The sequence below is a fragment of the Asparagus officinalis genome, chromosome 9, assembly GCF_001876935.1.
Source record: "Asparagus officinalis chromosome 9, Aspof.V1, whole genome shotgun sequence".
Lineage (NCBI taxonomy): Eukaryota > Viridiplantae > Streptophyta > Magnoliopsida > Asparagales > Asparagaceae > Asparagus > Asparagus officinalis.
Window position 1 is genome coordinate 57,960,923 of NC_033802.1, and position 11,158 is coordinate 57,972,080.

The 11,158-nt window shown below is 34.4% G+C and overlaps 1 protein-coding gene across 1 annotated transcript; it reads right to left on the reverse strand.

Annotated features, from left to right (window-relative positions):
• On the reverse strand, positions 1,008-10,902 carry LOC109824028 (sphingosine-1-phosphate lyase). The gene is made up of 15 exons (XM_020390540.1): positions 10,555-10,902; positions 10,426-10,471; positions 9,791-9,942; positions 9,651-9,710; positions 7,383-7,607; positions 7,159-7,300; positions 6,102-6,152; positions 5,923-6,014; positions 4,272-4,398; positions 3,150-3,165; positions 2,294-2,401; positions 2,152-2,206; positions 1,931-2,077; positions 1,760-1,838; positions 1,008-1,367 (listed from the first exon to the last, which is right to left on the reverse strand). Exons 1-15 carry the CDS (start codon positions 10,749-10,751, stop codon positions 1,245-1,247), a joined length of 1,620 nt encoding a protein of 539 aa, XP_020246129.1. The 5' UTR covers positions 10,752-10,902; the 3' UTR covers positions 1,008-1,244.

Here is an 11,158-nt window from a genome sequence, read left to right on the forward strand (position 1 = left end):
TGGTTAAATCTAAAATAATACAGATATAGAGCACCAAATAACTGAAAGAAATAAAAAGTGCAGTAATTTAAATTTTTTTTAACTCAACTGCTGTGTGTTTGTAAAACGCTGTGCTTAAAGCAATATTTGGCCTACTCCGGTGCAAGGATCCCAATGCCAAATTGCTTCCAGGAACAACAGTACAATACTCTAGTGTGCACTGACCCAGTACTGTCAAGATTTCCTTGATCTATAAGGCAAATATCTCCTCGATCTATAAGGCAAAGATCTTCTCGATCTATCAGACCTTTCGGTTAAGGCAATGATCTCCTTGATCTATAAGACATTCTCGGTGCAGGCACTGTTCCTACGAGCACTAGCTATTTTACAACATATGTATCTGTATATATTAATTGTTGTTTTATGAATGAATTTTCCTTAAGGATTTGACGTTTATTTATAACATTTGAGAAAATACTATGCACTAATAAAATAATATATTTTACTATGCATGTGAGCCCCGTATCCAAAATTTTCTTCGATGGAGTAAACTTTAGGTAGCAACCCATGAGGTTTCTAACTTTGATTAAAAAATTAACATCCCAACACATGTGCCTTGAGAAATTTTCATTAGGGGAGGTTGGATATAATCATACAGCTTTTACGCAACCTTATGATGCAATTGTATAGTAACTTTATGAAAGAGCTTTACGTGACACAGTATAAAGAGTATGCAAGTGCACAATTGGTAAAAATAAAGCTATTTTACAACATATATATCTGTATACATTAATTATTGTTTTTAGAATAATTTTTTTTTAAAAATTTGAGGTCTATTTATAGCATTTGAAAAAATACTATGTACTAATAAAATAATATATTTTACTATGAATGTGGGCTTCGCGTTCAAAATTTTCTTAAGTAGGACCCACCACTTTTGAAAAATTAAAGAAAACATTAACGGCTAAACTTCAGATAGCAGCCCATGAGGTTTCTAACTTTGATTAAAAAATTAATATCCCAACACATGCCTTGAGAAATTTTCATTAGGGGAGGTTGGATATATTCATACAGCTTTTCCGCATCCTTATGATGCAATTGTACAGTAACTTTATGAAAGAGCTTTATGTGACACGGTATAAAGAGTATACAAGTGCACAATTAGTATAAATAACCCTTTGAATCTATTCGCTTTGATGCAGTTACAACAAGCGAGACAACAAATGTATTTGTATTCTTCAAATGGGTCCAAAGGCGCTTTAAGACTAACAAGAACTGTCCATGAACTCTACCAGCAGTTCATGCACCATTCCCCTATCAGGCATCTTTCCCGCTGCGCCATAAACTGGAGCAAGCCCTCCAGTTATTGGACCAGGGTTTTCTCTCACCTAAAATATAACAATCCACAAGTTTAGGATACAAAAGTTTATAGAGATTATTTTTTTATGTGATGCGCTACAAACGAACATGAGCGTACTACAAAAAATTTATAGGAAATTGCAGATCACCCCCCTCGTCTATATCTTCAATTGCACTTATCACCCTCAAACTAGTTTAGTAGCAGTTAGCACCCTTGAATTCATAAAGGGCAATGGTTATCTGCAATTTTTTCCTTCTCAAAGTGTGAAGCCAGGGGCGTCAAATGCTAGTAAAATAGCTGAGGGGGGGATTAAGTGCAATTTGAACATATAGATGAGGGGGATATCTGCAACTTACACAAGTTAATATAGTGCTTTCTTCTAGCAATAACGCTCAAAAGAGCGATCTTTTAAAGACTTACGGTTTTTACAGAGTCCTTTAAGTCTCTCAGGAATTCTTCATATACTGGAACATGTTGAAGGGTCACACAGATGTGAATGCTGTAAGAAAATGCTTACGAAATGATCAGAATTGGAGGTGTTTGTTTATTGTTTTTAGCTAATGAAAATATGTGGATTATCAAAAGTCTAACCTATTAGGTCTTTGCAATGCATTCAAATGCCACCCTTTTGATGACATTATATCATTGACCTCGAAAATGTTGACTGTGTTTGAGCCAAAGGCGATAACCGTCATATCCGGTTTCCCAATGATGAACAGCTCAGGAATCTCTTCAATCCTGGTTACAATTTAATGTTTTAAGGGAAAAAATGACCATATATTATAACTGGTATGTAATAGAGATTTCGGTACCCTTTCTGTATCTTCTTGGATGATTCCATGATCTCTCGTGTATTTTCCAAGTAGCCTGAAAAAAAAATGATTTCCTTGATGTCAATTAACAAACTAATAGAAATTACTCAAACTGTATCAGAGATGAACAAATTCTAGAGACCAGTCAGCCCTAATGACACCATAGCAGCCCAAGCCCCAGCAATCAATCCTCCAGGTCTGCTTCCAGCAATAGTGGGAGAGACATAAAGCCCACCGGACCATTCAGTAACTGTACCAGGGAGATAAGCAATGCGATAGTGTCAGAAAAGGTTGCTAAGGATTTACACTTTATATTAAGATGTATACAACCATTTACTCTGTGCATTTATTTTATCCTGAAAAATTTCCGAATTACTTAAAACTAATGCAAGTATTCCCTGCGTCCCAATAAAGACTCTGAAAATGCATATTTCCCTCAAAATATTTGAGCACAACATTTGAAATTTTAACCTTCAAGCCTCATTACAATGTGAGATTTATGGTACCATGGAAGAGACCTTTTAACATGGTATCAGAGCAACACAGGTCAAATTCCAGAAGCTCCGCGTTTAAACCAGATAGGAGAGAAAAAAGAAAAGATACCATCGTATGAGTCCAAGGTGTGAGCAAAGGACCCAAACTTGCAGGGGCATGTTGTAGAGTAAAAAATTTATAATTCTCATCATGACTTAAGAGTTGACTTAAGAGTTTTGGTGTAGTTGAAGGGACCTTTGACAATTTGCAAAACCATAAGCAATCACAAAAATTGTTAAAAGAGCAATTCCATACTGCAAGTGTGATTTGTGATGATTTCAAGATTATACGTTTTCCTGTGCTATGATGAGTTTTTTGAGTCATGTGAAGAGAAACAAACTAGAGCGAACCTGATGGTCACATGAAAACGAAATAACTAAAATAAATAAGTATTACACAGGACATCAAAAGAAAAGCCATATTCACAGGCCCAATAATTAGACAAAGTAGAAGGAATGACCTACCGGCAACAAATTGGTGCTGTAGAAGATTGAGACAAAAACCAAGATACACATCATCCAGCGAAAAAGAAAAGGAAAAAAGGATATCAGTAATCAAACTACAGGAAGTATCTGCACAAGAGTAGAAGCACATTGCATGAATAAATTTGGTTGTAGTTCAACGTGAGTAACATATTATCCTGCTTTTGATCTCATGGAAATCAAAATCTTCATTTAGGGAGTAGTTTCGAATGAATGATTTAAATCCAAGAGCATACATTTTTAAGAACTGTTAATCACTTGCACACAGGTCTAGCCATTTCAAAATTAGCCAAGTAAAGAACAGTCCACTTGGAAACAGGAATATAAGCAAATGAACTCTTGGAGGATATTTCTAGTGAGTAATTGGACACATAAAAGTGTAATTTAGCACAAACATTAATAAGATAAAGTGTAATTAATAACCAGAATAAATATCATTACTTTTAAAATATTTTAAAGTAAACCATAACTGTTAATAAGTTCAGTGTTGATAAGAAAGAATTTTTCAAATGCTTTAAAAGATATACCAAATGGAAGGAAAGATAAATATCGAATAGGGTATGGGAAATATATAAGGAAGAAATATCGAGAAAAGGGAGAAATTTGATTAGTGGTAAGATGGGAAGAATTTCAAGGAAACAAGAAAACTAAATCTCAATCGCAACTAAACTTTTAATTCTGCAAATTTCATACAATCAACAATACTACAAGTATCTGATTATATCACTTTCTTTTGAAAGCAATTCCAGGTATTAGATAAAACTACTACCAAATCAAATTAAACAACAACTTTATATAGAAATACAAATAAAAAATAACTTAAATCACATCTGAGCACCTTGATGCTGAAACTGATAAGAATAGTCAATCCAATCCTATCTAAAAATATCTAATAAAAGAAGACTAGCATATCTCATATTTTAGAGAAAACTGTTAAGGAATGATACGTGAGTCTACTTTGTCTAAATACCTATCCATTTAGTTTCAATTCAAGAAGTTTTTTCATATGCCAGTACATTCCCAAAATTTTAAGAGTATTAACACCACAAACTAACTCAAGCAGTCTCTACATAAATTTTATGGAGTGGATTATATGATCATTACCTTTCTAATTTCATGGTTTCTGTAAAGAACAATACTTGTGCCTTTGGGAGCTAAACCATACTTGTGCACATCTGTCGAGATTGACGTGACTCCTTTAACAGAAAAATCAAAAGGTGGAATTGTATACCTGCATAAAATATATCTTTCTTTAGGTTGCAATACAAGTCAAAGCAAGCCAAGTTAAAACCACATGACTACAAAAAAGATCAGTTCCCATATTAAAGAGTCTCATAAGCAACAGTTTTAGCAACCAAATAAAACTAAGGTGCTAAGAGAATATGTTGCACTGTTTCAGCTGAAAATGAAGTGGGCAAATGCTCAACAAGCATTAATCAGACCACATAACTAAAACTAATAGAAGGTGATAACCATAACTAACAATCACTAATCAGACCACAACTAAATCTAATAGAAGGTGATAACCATAAAACTAATAGAAGGTGATAACCATAACCAAACCTAGTTTGAACTTACCCTGCAGTTTGACAAGTAGTTGTTTCTCCTAGTGATTTATGAGCGAAGAAAATCAGCAATTTTCATTGTTGGTATAAGAACTCAGTCATTTTAAAGACATCAGGATCTCACATTATTACATGGTATAAGATGTGGTCCATTTGACAGCAAAATTGCCATGTCTCTTAACAAAGGTAAGGCCACCAATATATACCAGAAATTCTAGATCCTGTGACTAATGGTACTTTATGGATCATAAAGATGATTAGAAATCAGATATTACCTCAACCTACTTTATTGTTTCCTGCTTAATTTTACCTCAAACATTTCAATGGAATTGCTAGTGCTTTGAGAGATAAAACAACTGGCTCTCAGCAATGCCTTATGACTTGATACGGATCATAACTTCCTATTAGTTATTTATCGTCAATAAGTTTTAAACTTTTTAAGACACTTGTTCCCATGTACATTTTTGTTGTGTTTCTATCACGTGTCACTACCTGCAGCCGCCATCCCCCAGTAAGAGAATTTGTGCTCACGAAAGCTGCAATTGAAGTGGTTGTCAGGCCGGAGTCCATCCCAAGCCAGGAGTCCTGGAACCTAAGTAATATATAGCTCAACAAGAAGTCAAGTTTTAACTTATCTAATCCCAGCGTGGCTTGAGAATATCGTCAGATCTAGAATAATACATTGTGTTATAGAGTTGGAACTTAGGGTAATGCTGCCTTCTAAAAACAGTAGATGAGAAGAGAATAAGAAAAGGTGAGAAGAAAAAAGTAATATTTCCTGTTTCCTCTAGCTTCAGAAACAAAGGGAAAGTAGCAATTAAGAATGTATGAAGGAATCTTTTTTTTTTAATGTGGATGTACACAGGTGTATTGTGGTGGTGGTAATAATGGGTTCAGTAGGGGTAATATAACATAATCTACAGTATCTCTTAACAATCAACTTGAACTACATCCACCTTATCACATTTCTACTAAAGTTACATTCCGTGAATCCATTTTTGGTTCTGAATCTAAATCCTTTAGATTCTAAAAGATTTCCCCAGGATTTACCTTGAAAATTGGATCACCAAAGCTAAGTAAATCAGCTGTGTGAGCAAGTTGATAAATGCAACTATACTACTGTAGTAATAACAAAAAGGGAAAAAGTAAACATCGCTACAAAACTGTAGTCAAACGAAACAGAGGCATACCCAAGCTTCCTAGCAAATGGCAACACAAAGCCACCAAGGCATAGGTCGACATGCAAGCAAACTCCATATCTGGACGCCAATACCCCAAGCTCCTGTTTTAACCGAATCAGTAAAGGTCACAAGTGAGAAAGGTTAAACTAGAACAAGTAAATTAGACTAACAACACAAATTTTACATACTTGAATAGGATCAATGACGCCATGTGGGTAACCTGGTGCAGATCCGATAATCTGTAAAACACAAAAAGGTAGATAAAACCGCAGCAAAGTTTTCATGTCCAACTCATGCAAAATTGTAGTATCCTTTCAGCAAAAAATTACAATATTTTCCATCTTTTAACAGTGATCCAACGGGTTCTGTAATGAAAATAGCGTTTAGAATGTCATAACTATTTAGTCACAAGTTTCAGGCAGTTGCTGATCAAACTAGGTCTTCCTGACATTGTCCCAGTTGTTTTGGAGATTGGCTATTGAACAATGTAAGTAAATTGACCTGAATTAAACTCATAGGTCCAGGATTTGGTGAGTTGGTCACACAATCAAGCCAGGGCACATTCGCTTCAAACACAACCCTGTTTTCAAAAAGAGAGTTCTTCCATGCAAACGTGATTTCATATGTCTAGCAAATTAGACATTTACAGGAATCCTACATTTAACAAGGTTTAATTCCAACCTTCCCATCTTTCGGGAAAAAAAAAGAAATGAATTTAAAAACTGAAATATTAAAAGTATGCTTTGTTAGAATGGAGTCCCAACAGTAATGATAATCACACGACAGTGGGAAAGACATTTACTGTTTCTTCTACATGTTACTGAGCCCTACAACACAAGGTCATTTATGCCATTCCTACCTTACAGGGCCTTTCAAAATATAACAAATTTCAAATGCTTCTTGAACATTTCATAAGAAGTACGGAATTTCCTCCATAGCCACATGAGCAACTGCAATTAAATAAGGTAAGGTGTTTCTTCCCTCCGTGTGCCCAGCGAGTCGACAAAACAAATCATTGAATATTATTGCTCAAAAACATGTATCATACATTAGTTTACAAGATTACCTTCCTAATACAAGAAGCCTACCTTGAAGGATGCAACAGAACACTGACTATAAAAGTAAACTGATATCAAAAGAACAACAACAACAACAATGGTAATAGTTGTCTACCCAAAAGTAAAATTTACTAGGTTATGTCAAGCAAGCTCACTCAATACAGAAATGAGAAAGAAGATGGAGTACCAAAATTGTGTTGTTGTTTATGCATCGCCTGATTCCTTTCACATCAGCAATAAATTCTTTGGTTACAGGAACACGGCGGATCTTAATGTTGAAATATTGTGCAGCCTTGTCATAAGCAGAATGTGCAGATTCAGCAATTATCCTATAAATGAAGAAGCCCTTAGTGGAAACAGAAACACAAACTATAACCAACGAATTGGAGACATGACAACAAACATACACACATTTCTGGTTTTGTTATCCCTTTTTTTGCTCTCATATAATCACGTGATGTTTTGACTGCTAATAATATACTTTCAGTTCCGCCAGATGTCATATTTCCACAAATTTGCCCTCCAGATGTCTTTTCTTTACTGCCAAGCAGGGCGGCAGTCATTGCAACTACTTCTGCCTCAAATCGTGCCACACTCTGAAATACATCTTGGTGCAATGGGTTTGTATGTGAGAACCTGAAATGAGCTCTCAGATGAAACAAGTATAGATGACAGACAGTGCTCACAAAACAAAGCAAAAAATAAATAAAATAGAGATGCCAAACAGTGAACAACAAAATGAATGCTGTTAGAATATAAGTAATGCAAAGAACCATAACCAGTGAAAGTGATCCTTCTCTATATACAATCACTATTTATTTGGTGTGTACATCAGACATCAGTAAGGTGTTATTCGTTCCGGACTCTTGAGCACGACTAGGATAATTGTCCATGAACCCGACATTCTTGGATTGGGATTAGAAATAGACTTGTTTGGTTTAGAGCCCTAGATTAATGGATTGGATTTTTAAATTTTTGAGTAGAGTTCTTGAAATTTTGGTTTGGATTATTGGATTAGAGGTTGATTTCTTAGACTAAAATTTATGTTTATGGACTATTTTAATTAGGAATTTTAATATTAAATTAATATGTTAAATAATAATTATTATCAACTAGAATTAAAATTCATTTCAAGAGGCACCATCATTTTGATTAAGGAATAGCATGACAAAAGAAATTATATAGAAACTATTAATTTTGACACAGACAAATGCATATGCGAAGGAAAAAAATAGGAGTTAAAAGTTTTTAACTAGAGGTGATATGTTCAAAATCTGATTAAACTATTGAGTTCTTAATCATAAATTAGATGTAGTAATTTATTAATTTAATTGTTATAAGAAAGAGAAATGATATTCGCTTATCATAACAAATATTATAAAAGAAAGTTATTATTTGAAATTACTTCTTATAATTTCCAACATAATACATAACTATTTATTATATTTTTATAATTTTTATTAGATATTTAATACCTTCAAATCCATTGTTTTTAATTACTTTCAATAATTTTCAAATATAGTAAATATTTATCTAATATATATTTTTATAATATATATCATATAATGACATCTATTGTATTTAAATTAAAATTACATAAAAGAATTATATTAAATTATTATAATAGAATAGACGTTCTATTAAAATCCAAGATGAGAACAGGAAACCCACAAAATTTTCCTTGGACTTTTTGAGGTCTCAATTAATTAACAAAATATGTAGTTGCATCGGAATATGGATTCTTGAACTCCAATCCCAATCACAATCCAAAATAACCAATAACACCTTAAATTTCAATCCAAATCCTAGTCCTTAACGAATAACACCTTAAAATTTAAGTCTAAATCCTAATACTGTATGAATTACACCTTAAATTTAAATCTGAATCCTAGTCCTAAACAAATAACGCCTTAAATTTAAATCCAAATCCTAGTCCTAAATGAATGACACCTTAAATTGAAATCCGACAAAAAGTCTCAGTCCAAATTAACAAACACGAACGAATAACTGCCCTAAGGGGCTATTCGGTTCATGGATTGCATTTTGATATGTAAAGGATTTTCAAAAATCCATACTCAAAATCTTACTTGTTTCCAATGGGTATTAAAGAGAATTGCATGAGATAAAATCCAATCAAATTTTGTTTGGTTGCACATGAATTTTGTTGAGGATATGTGACTAAAACACAAATTCGAATGAAATCATCATAATTTTAGGGAACCAACCCCAAATTCTTGGTATAGAAAATAACAAATAAACATTTTATTTGTTAAAAACTTAAAAATCTAGGATTTAAATCTTGTGGGTCCCATTTTAAATTCAAAACCAACCAAATGTACGGAAACAAACAGCCCAAGAGAAGGAGATGAAACGGAAATGAATTTTCAGGCAACCTATTAGTCAACTACAAGCTAATAGCTTCACATGATGGAAATTGCATAAAGTTTCAAGTAAGAAACATCAATCTATACATATGTTTTCTCCCATAAAATATGTTCTATAACACAATTTTCCCATAGCTAAAATTCTGATTGTTGAATGTAAAAAGAGATGACAATCAAGCTCCAATAAACAAAACTAACAACAAGGCATTATTCCAAAAGAGTCAACTACGAAGTGCACTAAGTGCTCCCAGCACGAAATTGACATAGCAAGTGTACCATATTTTTCGTTACTAACATTGAATAAGCCTCATTTATCAAGGAAAAGTGGCCTTCAGACTCCCTTCCCCCAATATATCTGCAAATGACATAACAAAGAAAGTTACAATAAGCAAAGAGACAATTTAAGCTGATAAGCATTGGTATATTCGAACATACACTGTTCCAGAGCATTTTCCTTGCCAAGCTACATCCTTCCTTTTCGAATCTTCCAACTTTTCTATAACTCCTCTTCCAAGTCCTACACTTGGCAACTCAGTCATCCAGTCATCTCTTTTAGATTTATTTCCGGACTGTAATTTCTCCACAACCTGAAGAAATAAATGAAATTAATTTCAAAGGGATAACCCTGATCTATTAACACTAGCTAGTCAATCAAAATCTAAAAATGGTCAAGTAAAACATAATTGGGTTTTTAACCTATACACCCCCAAGACTAGCTAATCAATCAAAATCCAAAAATGGTCAAGTAGAACATCATGAGGGGCTTTACCCATATGCCCCCCAAATCATCCGCAGCCTCAAATTTAACCCAAATCTACAAATTTGCTAATTTAACCCCCAATTCTAGCACATTGAAACCCTCAAACATATCGTGTCTAGTTTTCAACGGTAGGTTGTGGAATATTCGGGTCAACAACTAACAAAAACCATAGTATTCTACTCAATATGGCAGAAATGAAGGGTTTCAACAGCAAATATCTCAAATTTGGGGGTATATTTGAAAATATGGTTGAGTTAGGGGTGTATAAGTAAAATAACAAGATAATTCGATGATGTTTTAGCTCGCTCACCTTTCTCTTCTCGGATTCGATGTAGCTGCTCACTCCCGGCACCAACCTGCACCAAAATCAAGCAATCTCGATCCGAAACCCCGAGAAAACCCTAAAATTCCACAAACAGAGCGGATGCCGATAACCTACCTAACGAATCCCATCACAAACCCTAGAACCACGCCCTTGATCCCCTTGTCCTGAATCAAACACATCAGACAGTGGAGAACTCGAGCGGCGATCAGAGCGAGCGGAGGAGCGAGAACGAGAGCGATCGGTTCGTATCGCGAGAGGAAAGAGTTCGCCGATTCTCTGTATCGGATCACTAGTTCCTCCATCGTCGCCATTGACCGAAGCTTAGAGAGATGAGGAAGAGAGGCGGTTGAAATAGTTGCCGTCTATATAAGGATTCTGGGTTTTTGCGATAGTAGCCCCTCAAATCTTACATATTTCGAAATTATGCGCTCACATTGTGATATTTTGCTGGCCCCTCAAATCTTACATAAGGGGGAATGTTATACATTAAAGCCTCGTTTAGCTGTTTGCTGTTCAAAAGTCAGAGCCCGTAGGAATGGCGGTGACCAGATCTTTGATTTTTTATCAGCTTTGCCGCAAAAGGCCCCATTGATTATAGGATTCTTCCACGTGAAACAGGATGGATATTGGGTTGAAATACAAGAAATGAAAATTTACCAATGTGAGATCAAATTGGTTAAGTGGTCATTCTTATTTAAAAACTGAGGATGAGATCAAA

Excerpts from the sequence above, each read along its gene's own strand:
- LOC109824028 (XM_020390540.1), bottom strand. The coding sequence starts at position 10,751 with ATGGCGACGATGGAGGAACTAGTGATCCGATACAGAGAATCGGCGAAC. Across the intron at positions 9,711-9,790 it reads GGAAAATGCTCTGGAACAGT|ATATATTGGGGGAAGGGAGT; the intron begins GTATGTTCGAAT and ends TGTCATTTGCAG. Across the intron at positions 4,399-5,922 it reads CCATTTGCTAGGAAGCTTGG|GTATACAATTCCACCTTTTG; the intron begins GTATGCCTCTGT and ends TATTTTATGCAG.